This window comes from Phoca vitulina, unplaced genomic scaffold (genome assembly GCF_004348235.1).
Source record: "Phoca vitulina isolate PV1807 unplaced genomic scaffold, GSC_HSeal_1.0 scaffold7, whole genome shotgun sequence".
Classification (NCBI taxonomy): Eukaryota; Metazoa; Chordata; class Mammalia; order Carnivora; family Phocidae; genus Phoca; species Phoca vitulina.
The window spans coordinates 8,673,092-8,686,809 of NW_022589710.1; the positions used below are offsets into that span (position 1 = coordinate 8,673,092).

Genomic DNA, 13,718 nt, shown 5'->3' on the forward strand with positions numbered 1-13,718 from the left:
TTATTCATGGTTTTCTACTTGTGTTGCTCCTTCAACATAGGATTATTTTGTTGTGAAAGTGAATCTAATAATGCTTTGTTTGAATATCATATGGCAGGTATTACTAATATTTGTAGTTGAGGCTAATAGAATACACTTCAGAAATACAAAAGTAAATCTGAAATTTTAATTTTTAATATTATTTTACCAGAAATAATAGTCATAATTTTAAATTATAATAACAATTTCTTTAATCATTAGTTGTTAGTATAGTAAATGTATAGTATAATTTGAATAGGTGTTTACTTGCAATTGAGGTCAGTGTAGAAGCCAGGTATTTGGGGGCAAATGATGGTTCCTTTCTTACCTCTTTATTTTTTTTTCTATGTTCTTTACTTTGTCTGGATTGAAGATAATTTTCACATATGTTGATGTACACGACTGGATATTTTCCCTGTCTTGTAAAATTTTGATGTGGTAGAAATGATGAATTACTTTTATTTATTTATTTATTTTTAAAGATTTTATTTATTTATTTGAGAGAGAGAGAGAGAGCACATGAGAGGGGGGAGGGTCAGAGGGAGAAGCAGACTCCCTGCTGAGCAGGGAGCCTGATGTGGGACTCGATCCTGGGACTCCAGGATCATGACCTGAGCCGAAGGCAGTTGCTTAACTAACTGAGCCACCCAGGCACCCTGATGAATTACTTTTAATTCAACCTCAAAAGAGTGTGAAGAATCTACAAATAAAAACTTATATAAAAGACTGATTCATTGCTTTCACGTAAATAACCTAAATTAAATTACATGCAACTCTTCAAGGTTATTTCATGTTGCTGGTATATCAAATATTTCTAAAAGATTGTCTCAAATATACAATCTCAAAATTCTTTAGCTTGGTGCTACTCAAAATGTGGTCCGTGAGCTTTTTGTAATTACTCTTGAGAGGAAATGAATATAGAAATCAAGGACATTTAGAAATAGTTGGACAGTAATTTTATGTCTCTTGAATCTAATTGGGGTTTAGATTTTTTTAAAAATTTCATTTATTGGGTCTTGCAAATTTGGACTTGCAAATATGAAATAAAAATTGATCCTCCACCTTGATAGTTTGAGAAACATTGGTCTAGTTAAATACTCTCAATATTTGTATTAACTGTCCATTTCCATTTTCCTGTTGAAGTATTTGAATATTTTAAATTTGTTTTTGGGCATAACGTGATAGATTTCACAGGAGCGTGTTGAAACTTTATGAAAAATTTTATTTAATTGTAAAATCTTCCTAAATTTATATGAGATTCCATTTTAGGGAACAAGCTTTGAGGAACAGTGTAATAGAAAGGTTGTTTTTGAAAGTTGTGAGGGAGTTGTTACGGCAACTAGTACATTTGATTTGATTATCACCAACATAGTCTAGTCACAGAAGGCAGGAAAATTGAGGGAGGGGGAAAGACTAGTTATTTCTTTAGACTTGTAGGAAGGAGTAGAGACAAAATGTACATTTGGTTAGTTGGGGCTTATTTTAAATTTTCTGAGACATTACCTTAAATTATGTGTGTAGTTATTTTAATTGTTAGATTTGTTTTAAATTTTGAAGTCATCTTGCGTTTATAACAGTAAATCATTAACAGTCTTTATGGTGGTTTCCTAAAATACATGTAATATTTGTTGTTAATGTCCATAGTTCTTTGTTATGAATATCTTTAGTGTGTATATAATGTGAAGTGTAATTCGTGATTAAGTTTTGTCCTTTTTCTCCTCTTTCTAGGAAGATGATCCATATGATCTTGAAGACCTTTCTGCACAGAAATGAGGGAAATACAAAGAACCAAATATAGTTCTGAACTTTGGGATCTGTATTTTGAGATGATTTTATTTTCAGAATGAGAAGTATATCTGGCTTTCTTTATGAATGTAGAGACATGAGAAGAGAGTTATGATGGCAAAAAACAAAGAGCCTCGCCCCCCATCCTATACTATCAGTGTAGTTGGACTCTCTGGGACTGAAAAAGACAAAGGTAACTGTGGAGTTGGAAAGTCTTGTTTGTGCAATAGATTTGTACGCTCAAAAGCAGATGAATATTACCCAGAGCATACTTCTGTGCTTAGCACCATTGACTTCGGAGGACGAGTAGTAAACAATGATCACTTTTTGTACTGGGGTGACATAACACAAAATGGTGAAGATGGAGTAGAATGCAAAATTCATGTCATTGAACAAACAGAGTTCATTGATGACCAGACTTTCTTGCCTCATCGGAGTACGAATTTGCAACCATATATAAAACGTGCAGCTGCCTCTAAATTGCAGTCAGCAGAAAAACTAATGTACATTTGCACTGATCAGCTGGGCTTGGAGCAAGACTTTGAACAGAAACAAATGCCTGAAGGGAAGCTCAATGTAGATGGATTTTTACTGTGCATTGATGTGAGTCAGGGATGCAATAGGAAGTTTGATGATCAACTTAAATTTGTGAATAATCTTTTTGTCCAACTATCAAAATCAAAAAAACCTGTAATAATAGCAGCAACTAAATGTGATGAATGCGTGGATCATTATCTTAGAGAAGTTCAGGCATTTGCTTCAAACAAAAAGAACCTTCTCGTAGTGGAAACATCAGCACGATTTAATGTCAACATTGAGACATGTTTCACTGCACTGGTACAAATGTTGGATAAAACTCGTGGCAAGCCTAAAATTATTCCCTATCTGGATGCTTATAAAACACAGCGACAACTTGTTGTCACAGCAACAGATAAGTTTGAAAAACTTGTGCAGACTGTGAGAGATTATCATGCAACTTGGAAAACTGTTAGTAATAAATTAAAAAATCATCCTGATTATGAAGAATACATCAACTTAGAGGGAACAAGAAAGGCCAGAAATACATTTTCAAAACATATAGAACAACTTAAACAGGAACATATAAGAAAAAGGAGAGAAGAATATATAAATACTTTACCAAGAGCTTTTAACACTCTTTTGCCAAACCTAGAAGAGATTGAACATTTGAATTGGTCAGAAGCTTTGAAGTTAATGGAAAAGAGAGCAGATTTTCAGTTATGTTTTGTGGTGCTAGAAAAAACACCTTGGGATGAAACTGACCATATAGATAAAATTAATGATAGACGAATCCCATTTGACCTCCTGAGCACTTTAGAAGCTGAAAAAGTTTATCAGAACCATGTACAACATCTCATATCAGAGAAGAGAAGGGTAGAAATGAAGGAAAAATTCAAAAAGACTTTGGAAAAAATTCAGTTCATTTCACCTGGGCAGCCATGGGAAGAAGTTATGTGCTTTGTTATGGAGGATGAAGCCTTCAAATATATCACTGAGGCTGATAGCAAAGAGGTGTATGGTAGGCATCAGCGAGAAATTGTTGAAAAAGCCAAAGAAGAGTTTCAGGAAATGCTTTTTGAGCACTCTGAACTTTTTTATGATTTAGATCTTAATGCAACACCTAGTTCAGATAAAATGAGTGAAATTCATACAGTTTTGAGTGAAGAACCTAGATATAAAGCTTTACAGAAACTTGCACCTGATAGGGAATCTCTTCTACTTAAGCACATAGGGTTTGTTTATCATCCCACTAAAGAAACCTGTCTTAGTGGCCAAAATTGTACAGACATTAAAGTGGAGCAGTTACTTGCTAGTAGTCTTTTGCAGTTGGATCATGGCCGCTTACGGTTGTATCATGATAGTACCAGTATAGATAAAGTTAACCTTTTCATTTTAGGGAAGGATGGCCTTGCTCAAGAACTAGCAAATGAGATAAGAACACAATCCACTGATGATGAGTATGCCTTAGATGGAAAAATTTATGAACTTGATCTTCGGCCAGTTGATGCCAAGTCGCCTTACTTCTTAAGTCAATTGTGGACTGCCGCCTTTAAACCACATGGGTGCTTCTGTGTATTTAATTCCATTGAGTCATTGAATTTTATTGGGGAATTTATTGGAAAAATAAGAACTGAAGCTTCTCAGATCAGAAAAGATAAGTACATGGCTAATCTTCCATTTACTTTAATTCTGGCTAATCAGAGAGATTCTATGAGTAAGAATCTACCAATTCTCAGGCACCAAGGGCAACAATTGGCAAACAAGTTACAATGCCCTTTTGTAGATGTACCTCCTGGTACATATCCTCGTAAATTTAATGAAACCCAAATAAAGCAAGCTCTCAGAGGAGTATTAGAATCAGTTAAACATAATTTAGATGTGGTGAGTCCAGTTCCCATCAGTAAGGATGTATCAGAAGCTGACCTGAGAATTGTAATGTGTGCCATGTGTGGTGATCCCTTTAGTGTGGATCTTATTCTTTCACCTTTCCTTGATTCTCATTCTTGTAGTGCTGCTCAAGCTGGACAAAATAATTCCCTAATGCTTGATAAAATCATTGGTGAAAAAAGGAGGCGAATACAGATCACAATATTATCATACCATTCTTCAATTGGAGTAAGGAAAGATGAGCTGGTTCATGGGTATATATTAGTTTATTCTGCCAAACGGAAAGCGTCAATGGGAATGCTTCGAGCATTTTTATCAGAAGTTCAGGACACCATTCCTGTACAGCTGGTGGCAGTTACTGACAGCCAAGCAGATTTTTTTGAAAATGAGGCCATCAAGGAATTAATGACTGAAGGAGAACACATTGCAACTGAGATCACTGCTAAATTTACTGCACTGTATTCATTATCTCAGTATCATCGGCAAACTGAGGTCTTTACACTGTTTTTCAGTGATGTTCTAGAGAAAAAAAATATGATAGAAAATTCCTATTTATCTGATAATACAAGGGAATCAACCCATCAAAGTGAGGATGTTTTTCTACCATCTCCCAGAGACTGTTTTCCATATAACAACTACCCTGATTCAGATGATGATACAGAAGCACCGCCTCCTTATAGCCCGATTGGAGATGATGTACAGTTGCTTCCAACACCTAGTGACCGTTCTAGATACAGATTAGATTTAGAAGGAAATGAATATCCTATTCATAGCACCCCAAACTGTCATGACCATGAACGCAACCATAAAGTGCCTCCACCTATTAAACCTAAACCAGTTGTACCTAAGACAAATGTGAAAAAACTGGATCCAAACCTTGTAAAAACAATTGAAGCTGGTATTGGTAAAAATCCAAGAAAACAGACTTCCCGGGTGCCTTTGGCACATCCTGAAGATACGGATCCTTCAGATAATTATGCGGAACCCATTGACACAATTTTCAAACAGAAGGGCTATTCTGAAGAGGTATATGTTGTCCCAGATGATAGTCAGACTCGCATTATTAAAATTCGAAACTCATTTGTAAATAACACCCAAGGAGATGAAGAAAATGGATTTTCTGATAGAATGTCGAAAAGTCATGGGGAAAGGAGGCCTTCAAAATACAAATATAAATCTAAAACCCTGTTTAGTAAAGCCAAGTCATACTATAGAAGAACACATTCAGATGCAAGTGATGATGAGGCTTTCACCACTTCTAAAACAAAAAGAAAAGGAAGACACCGTGGAAGTGAGGAAGATCCACTTCTTTCTCCTGTTGAAACTTGGAAAGGTGGTATTGATAATCCTGCAATCACTTCAGATCAGGAGTTAGATGATAAGAAAATGAAGAAGAAAACCCACAAAGTAAAAGAAGATAAAAAGGTAAGTTTAACTCATAGTAAGTGATGTTCATAAAGATGTTTGTTTTTGCCTTTTAAAATACGTATTTTTTTAAGATAATGAATTTGACATCATAGAGAACTTAGGATACCTTGTGTCATTCATTAAATATAATTAGCAACTCTTTAATTTTCTGAATATTTTGTGAGGGTGAATTATTTTCATTACTTTTTAAATTGCCTTCTTTTTACTTGTGCCTTATTTAGTGTAGAAGTTTGAATTCATATTCTTCAGTATAATCATTCTAGGTGAATATGTTTATTTTCCTAATAGAAACCCAGATATAGAGTGATTTTGCTCTTTTTTGTTTGTAAGCATTCCGTTTATATCTTTTTGCCTTCTTTGACCTATCAGTTTTGCAAAATTAATTTGATATACCTGTCTCATTCAAGGATATTAACAATATAGTCAAACTTATAATTTGTAATATTGGAAATTTACTAATAGTTCTAGGAATCTCTTGTGGATGGTGGTGTTTTGCCTAAAGACATGTAGAAAAGTTTCTGAAGTTTGAGTTGTAGCATTCTGACTAAATAGCAATATCTGTTTTCAGTAGATTGTAATTTACCTGATGGTATTAAGCACTAAAAACTTAAATGTGTATGCTAAGTTGTATTTAATAATTTTCATTAGATCTTTATCACAGTGGTACTTTAGCACCTTCACTTCTAGTACTCTTTGACTCTTGAGTGTGCACAAACTTTGTTCAAGATGTTTATGGTTTTAAGATGGCCTTCAGCAGACTTTTATTCTCTATATTGATAGTTTCTTCATCAGTTATGTCCGTAGTTTTAATACGTTTACTACAGGTACTCTCAACACATGCTACTAGCTAAATATCTTTGGCATCTTTCATACTCAACCTGTTATCACTAGTCCTCCCTACACGTTTTATCACTGCCAAAAAAACTTGAGCATTTTTTCTCAATTTGCTTATGTTATTAATACTACTTAATGCTTATTAACGAAGATAAAGCATTGACAGTCATTCCATTTTAAATTGCTTTTGTGTGTGTGTTATTTTTCCATTTTTGATTATAAGTCCACTTAATTGTTTTGGTAACTTTTTGTTAAAATTTCAACTTAGAGAATAGTTGCAGGAAGAGTAAAAGGAGCTTTTCTATACCCTTTACTGAGATTTACCAGCTCTTTACATTTTGCCCCTCTTCCTTGATCTGTTTGGTGTGGGTATTTATTGGGGTTTATTCATTTTGAGCCCTGTGAGATTAAGTTGGAGATGTTGGACTCTTTTTACTGTTAAATACTTTATTTCCTAAGAATAAGAGCATTATCTTAAATAGCAACAGTACAGGTACCAAAATCAAGAAATTTAATGATGATACAGTATTATTATTTAATATACAATCTGTAATCAAAAACAGATTTTGAACGTGTCGAACATCCTTCTAATTAGTTTTCTTTATATCTTCTCCCATTTTTTCCTAATTTTATTTAGTTTGGACAATAGTGTATATATATTTTTTATTTTTTCACTTAGTTGTATTTTTCCATATTGCTCCATAGTATTTTGATTATACTTTTTAGTCATTACATTTTCCATTGAGCAAGTTGTATTAAAACTGGGTGGTTAGGCTTCCAGGTTTTAAATTTTGCTATCGTTTTTTATTGCAGTGGCCAATTTGCATAAAAGTTGTTCCTTTTCAGTCATTTCTTTAGGATAAATGTATAGCAGTAGAATCACTAGATTGAAGACATGAGTATTCCGATGACTTGATATTTATTACTCTCCTCCTTTTAGTGTTAATTTCTTAACTAAGAGCAAGTTGTATTAAAACTGGGTGGTTAGGCTTCCAGGTTTTAAATTTTGCTATCGTTTTTTATTGCAGTGGCCAATTTGCATAAAAGTTGTTCCTTTTCAGTCATTTCTTTAGGATAAATGTATAGCAATAGAATCACTAGATTGAAGACATGAGTATTCCGATGACTTGATATTTATTACTCTCCTCCTTTTAGTGTTAATTTCTTAACTAAGAGCACTGTGCAGGGAAGGAATAAGCCAAATTTGTATTTATATTCTGAAATTTTAGCACAGCCTCTGATTCCAGTTAGTTTATTAATAATCCTTGAATTGAACTAAATTTCCTCATACCTGATTTGTCTTATGTAGTCACTTAACTACACACATGGTCCCTGACTTAGGATTTTTCAACTTTATGATGGTGCAAAAGCAATAACACATTCAGTAGAAACCATACTTAGAATTTTGAATTTTTATCTTTTCCTGGGCTAGGGAGATCCAGTATAATACTCTCTTGTGATGCAGGGCAATGGTTGTAAGCTGTAGCTCCAGTCAGCCAGATGATGACAAGGGTAAACAACCATTCTGTTTTTCACTTTCAGTACAGTATTCAGTAAATTATAAGATACTCAACACTTTATTAATAGCATAGGCTTGTGTTAGATAATTTTGTGCACGTGTAGGCTAATGTGTTTTGAGCGCATTTAAGTAGGCTAGGCTAAAGTGATCAGAATGTTAGGTGTATTAAGTGGTTTTTTTATTAATATTTCCAACTTACAATGGGTTTATTGGGATGTAACCCTGTCATAAGCTCAGGAAGATAAGCATTTTATTGATTCTAAAATTCAGGGTTTTTTTGCTTTTTTTTTTTTTATTTTATAGCTCCTAAATCTGGATATGTCTAGTAATTGATGACATATGTTAATTAACACAGGATTTTATTCTTTCCTTTTTTTAGAGGTACATAAAGTAATGGTGGTATTTACAATCACCTCATCTTAAAGTTACTGACTACAATTTGTCTTTAATTTTTATTACTATTCCACAGAGAAAAATGGGCCTAGATTCTCTTCCTCCACAGTTGGAAATGGTTCATATATTTGATTCCACTCAATCTTTTGTTTAAATGTACCTCTTTTCCATTTGGTGTCCATCTTTTCCTCACTTCTTTCGAAGTGGTGAGTCGGCTTTGAATCGTATTTATAATCTTTCAGTTGCTTTAACTCAGTAGTTTCAGTTGTCTTTTAGAGCTATTTTAGAATTTCCTTGCACTTCTGTATAACATTGCTTTAATTTTTAGATTCATGTATTATACTTGAATTCTAAGAAAATTGGAGAAATTGTATTTTAGAAGCTTTTACATCTGTAAGTAATTTTTAAATCGGGTGTCACTTAAGTGTTTGGTTTCTGTACCTGTGGTCTTAAAAAGATAAACATAGGTTACAGTGAAATTTCATAGATACTTACAGTGAAATTTCATAGATACAGTTTTGTGTCACAGTTATATTTTATGGCTTTGTATATATGCACAGTGAAATGCTTTAGCTCACTCCAAGACTAACTTTATTATTCTTAATTTAATTTTATTTAAATTCATTTAATTAACATATAGTGTATTATTAGTTTCAGAGGTAGAGTTCATTGATTCATCAGTTGTATATAACACCCAGTGCTCATTACATCATGTGCCCTCCTTAATTCCCATCACCCAGTTACCCCATCCCCCCACCCCACCCCCCCTCCAGCAACCCTCAGTTTGTTTCTATGGTTAAGAGTCTCTTATGGTTTGTCTCCCTCTCTGATTTTGTCTTGTTTTATTTTTATTATATCACAGTTATCCATGGTAGTGTTTTTTAAGCATTACAGAAAGGCTGGAGCACTTTAGTGCAACTTAGTTTGCCTAAAAATTATTTTCATTGTGTCATCTGGACTTCAGTAATTGTCCTCTCATGTTTCAGTTCAGTAAGCATTCATTAAAAACCTGCTAAACACTTAAAGTCTGTACAGAAAGCTGTTGAAGGATATGAAAAGTTGAAGACATGCATTCCTTAAAGAGCTTAAATGGTAGTTTGAGAGATCATACCTTGTGCTTGGGGCAGTGTTAAGAAAGTACTGCTAGAGCAGTTTAAGGAAGCATAGTGTAATTGTTAAGAGCACATGGTCTAGAGCTAGACTTCTAGGATTTGAATTCAGGCTATGCCACTTACTAAGTGTAAGTGCGTAACCTCTCTGCACTTCCAACTAGGAAGATAGAGATAATCATACTTCTTAGGACTTCTTTGAGAAATCAGTTCATATTTATTTACAGCAGTGCCTGACATATTGGTAAATTTGTTAAATAAAAAAGTATATACACTATTGTGCGATAGTATTGTTTACGTATAAATATTAAAAGACTATAGACAGATTCCCATAGAGTGTGTAGAGTTAATTTCACAAAACTTCATGAAGAGAAAGGTGTAAATCACCACTTTTGGATATTTTGATTGGCTTTGAAGAAGGAGAAAAGATATTTTAGGTGGGGAGAATCATTTGTACAGGGGCATAAAATTGTGACTAAAGTAAGGTGAGAGATGATACAAAACTGCCCTTATTTGGGTATTGAGAAATAGCATTGCATTTATAAAAATCTACTAAACTGAAGAGCTGTTTTAAATCCAAAAACAGTTAGTTAAGCAAGGCCAGAGGAGCAGGGAAAGTTGTGTTGGACTTCAGGTTGAAGGTAAGGAAGAGATTGGTATCACATAGTCTAGGTGGGAAGCTGATGTACATAACACAGGGGTTTTTTTTGTTTTTGTTTTTTTTAATTTTTTAAGTGGGCTCCATGCTGAGCACCAAGCTCGATGTGAGGCTTGAACTCACAACCCTGAGATCAAGACCTGAGCTGAGATCAAGAGTTGGATACTTAACTGACTGAGCCACCCAGCCCCCCCCAGTTTATTTTTATTTATTTAAGAATTTATTTTAAAGTAATCTCTATAGTATACCCAGTGTGAAGCTCGAACTTAGAACCCCAAAATCAAGAGTGACATGTTCTACCAACTGAGCCAGGTACCCCTACATACTCAGTTTTAAAGTTGTAGGGGTACAGAGATCAAATGAGAAATTAGTAAAGCTATAAGTTGATTCTTTAAGAAGACTAGAAAAATAGGTAAATATCCTGCAAGATTGATCAGAAAAAAAGAGAAGACATAATTAAATACTGAGAATGAAAAAGGGAACATAATTATAGACCAGATTAAGAAGAATAGAATACTGTCAACAATTTAACGTCAAGACATTAGAAAGTATAAACAAAATTAACTCCTAAAAATGTGTAATTTACCTAGACAAGAAAGCTTTGAATAATCCTGTAACTATTAAATAGGTTGTAGTAGTTCTGTCTTGCACAAAAATCATTTTCTAGAAGACTTTTCAAGGAACAGGTCATTTCAGTTCTACAAACTGTTTCAGCAAACAGAAGGCAGGAGAATACATTCTTTAATTCATTCTCTGGGGGCGCCTGGTGACTCAGATGGTTAAGCGTCTGCCTTCGGCTCAGGTCATGATCCCAGGGCCCTAGGATCGAGCCCCACATCGGGCTCCTGGCTCAGTGAGGAGCCTGCTTCTCCCTCCCTTTGCCTATCTCCCTGCCCATGCTTTCTCTCTCTCTCTGTATGTCTGTGTCTCAAATGAATAAATAAAATCTTAAAAAAAAAAATTTAATTCATTCTCTGAAGTCCTCTAGTCTTAATTTCAGAACCAGACAAGGATGGTATAAGAAAGGAAAATTATAGTCCTGTTTTACTTAGAAGTGTATATTGAAGAATCCTAAATAAAATACAGATCCACAGACCGTTGACTGCAATTTTGAAATCCAACAACTTACGAAAACCAAGTTGTTTTTCTTTTAACTTTGCGGCATAATCTGATTTGACCTGTTCTTGATGGCAGAATCTGATTTGAGGCTATTTTTAATTATTATTTATCTTATATAGAGTAAATATCAGTACAGTTCACTGCAAAAATATTAGTGTATTTAAATAACAGGGTACTGACCCGCAATTTAATGGGGTTACATAATTGACATTTTTTATACTGTATGTTATGACTAATGTCTAAAAATTTCCAAATTCTAAAACCTGTTTTCCTCAAGGGTTTTAGGTAAGGGATTTTGGCCATGTAATAGCAAAAAACATGCAACAACAATATATGAAAGGCACTTTATAATTTAACAAATGCATAGAAAACTATGTTGTGAACAGATGAGAACCTTAACTTGAAAAAAGGTATCTACAGATAAACAAGTGAAATCTGCAACAAATATCCTAAACGGGGAAATGGATTCCTTTTTCAACCTGGAATGAGATAATGGAATGACACACTGTCACCACTTTATTCAGTATTATGTGGAGATCCTACTCAATAAGATAGGAAAAAAGTAAAAGCATGAATATTGGAATGGTTGGAATGGTGGAAACAAAATTGTCATTATTGATGGTGTGATAGTTTATGTAAAAGCCAAAAAGGATCTACAAATAAATTATTAGTAGATAGAAAAGTTAGCAAAATAGCTTGATATATAACAGTAACCAAAAGTCAATTGCATCTCTATATATCAGCAATAAAGAACTAGTAAAAATAGAGAAGGTATCATTTAAAAAAGCATGGTAGATTATCCAGTGCCTGGGGTATTTTAACATGTGCAAACCACTATGTAGAAACGTAATAAAAGTATTGAAAGACAGTGAAAAAGATCTGAATAAATGGGGAACTCTAGTGCCTTCCTATCCATGAATATAGTGTATGATGAAGAAGTCACTGCTCTTCAGACTGATCTCTGGATTCAGTGTTTCATTCAAAGTGTCAGGCTTTCAGGTAATTTCACAACTGATTCTAACCCGTATATGGAAGAGTAAAGAGCCTAGAATAGGACACTGAAGAAAGGCAGAGGTGGCGTGGTGGTGATGGTTATATTTGCTTATTTTATCAGATAATGTAAACCTTTGGCATGTAAGACTGGTATTGCCACAGAGATAGGCACATTGACGAATGGAATTGAATAGAGCACCTCAAAACATACAGTCTTCTGGTTTGGAGCTGTTACTCCAACATGGTACCCATATGGGGCTATTGGAGTGTGGCTAATCTGAATTGGGATATGCTGGTCTAGAGAGTAAGGAATGGCCTCCCTGAGAAGTATCATTTTAAGTCAGATCTGATGGGTTAATAGTACTTAACTAGGGGAATAGTTGGGTGGATGGAAGAATATTTAGTGCTGAATGAATAGTGTTCATGTTGTAAAAGAGAATGTGATATGTTCTTTAAAGAGGACACTGTGGGTGGTCATTAATCTAATGAAGGTACTGGCATACTTTCTGTAAAGAGCCAGATAATAAGTATTTTAGGCTTTGCAGGTAATACAGCTTCTGTTACAACTGCTGATATCTGCTGTTGCAGTACCAAAAAAGCCATTGACAATATGTAAACAGATGAGTATGGCTGTTTTCAAAAACAGGCAGCAGGCTGGATTGGGTCCCTAGGCCATAGTTTGTTGACACTTGTTCTATGGGAGAGAGTAGTTCAAGGAAAGACTTAAGAGTTGGGACTAGACTTGGACCTTTTTAGCTCTGTTAGACGTTTTTGTTATTTGGCTTTAATTTGCAACTAGACAGTGGATGAATTTGAAATCACTTGGTTTTAGTGTGGAGAATTGGTTGAGTGATGGAAGGCTAATTGGCATACTAAAGTAGTCTAAATAAACCATGATGGAGGCTTTGAGTAGTTGTAGTGGGGAGGGAGAATGGTGGCAGTGGAGAAAGTGAGATGGATTTGAGAGTACTTAAAATCCCTAAGATTTGATGATGTATTGTGTGGGGGAAGAGTGAGGATGGTGAATGAGATATGAAAGATACCTTCTTGGTTTTAGCTTATGCAGCTTCAACAGTGATGATGCTGTATATGATGTAGAACATTAGAAATTTACCAGGTTTGGATCTGGGGAGTGGGAATTAAAACTTGGGCTTTAGAGTTCAAGTGGAGATGTCAGTTTGGCAGTTAGATATACCATTCCTCACAGGAGAGGTCTGAATTGGAGATACATATTCAGGAGACAATGAAGTAGAGATGGCAATAGATGAAATTGACTTAGGGTGAACACTTAGGAACTGCCAGTGTTGAATGGCCAAGTAGTAGAGATGATCCTTAAGAACAGTAGGTAAAGAGTAATAGTAACACTTAACTCATTCTGAGCTGATCTCTTCACTTGTAAATGAGTGATTATAGTATTTGAAATTGTGGTAGAAATCAGAACTATGTGTTTCAAATG

General features: G+C 34.5%; 1 protein-coding gene across 10 annotated transcripts in view; it reads left to right on the top strand.

Annotated features, from left to right (window-relative positions):
* Positions 1 to 13,718, top strand: part of ARHGAP5 (Rho GTPase activating protein 5) — a 111,259-nt gene that overhangs the window by 42,663 nt on the left and 54,878 nt on the right. For 9 of the 10 annotated variants that reach the window (XM_032404906.1, XM_032404911.1, XM_032404907.1 and 6 more), the window contains one exon: positions 1,747 to 5,634. In XM_032404906.1, the coding sequence (XP_032260797.1) occupies positions 1,915 to 5,634 (3,720 nt within the window). In that variant the 5' untranslated portion in view covers positions 1,747 to 1,914. Of the gene's footprint in view, positions 1 to 1,746; positions 5,635 to 8,459; positions 8,590 to 13,718 lie in introns of those variants that run through there. The other variant, XM_032404913.1, reaches the window with a different exon arrangement.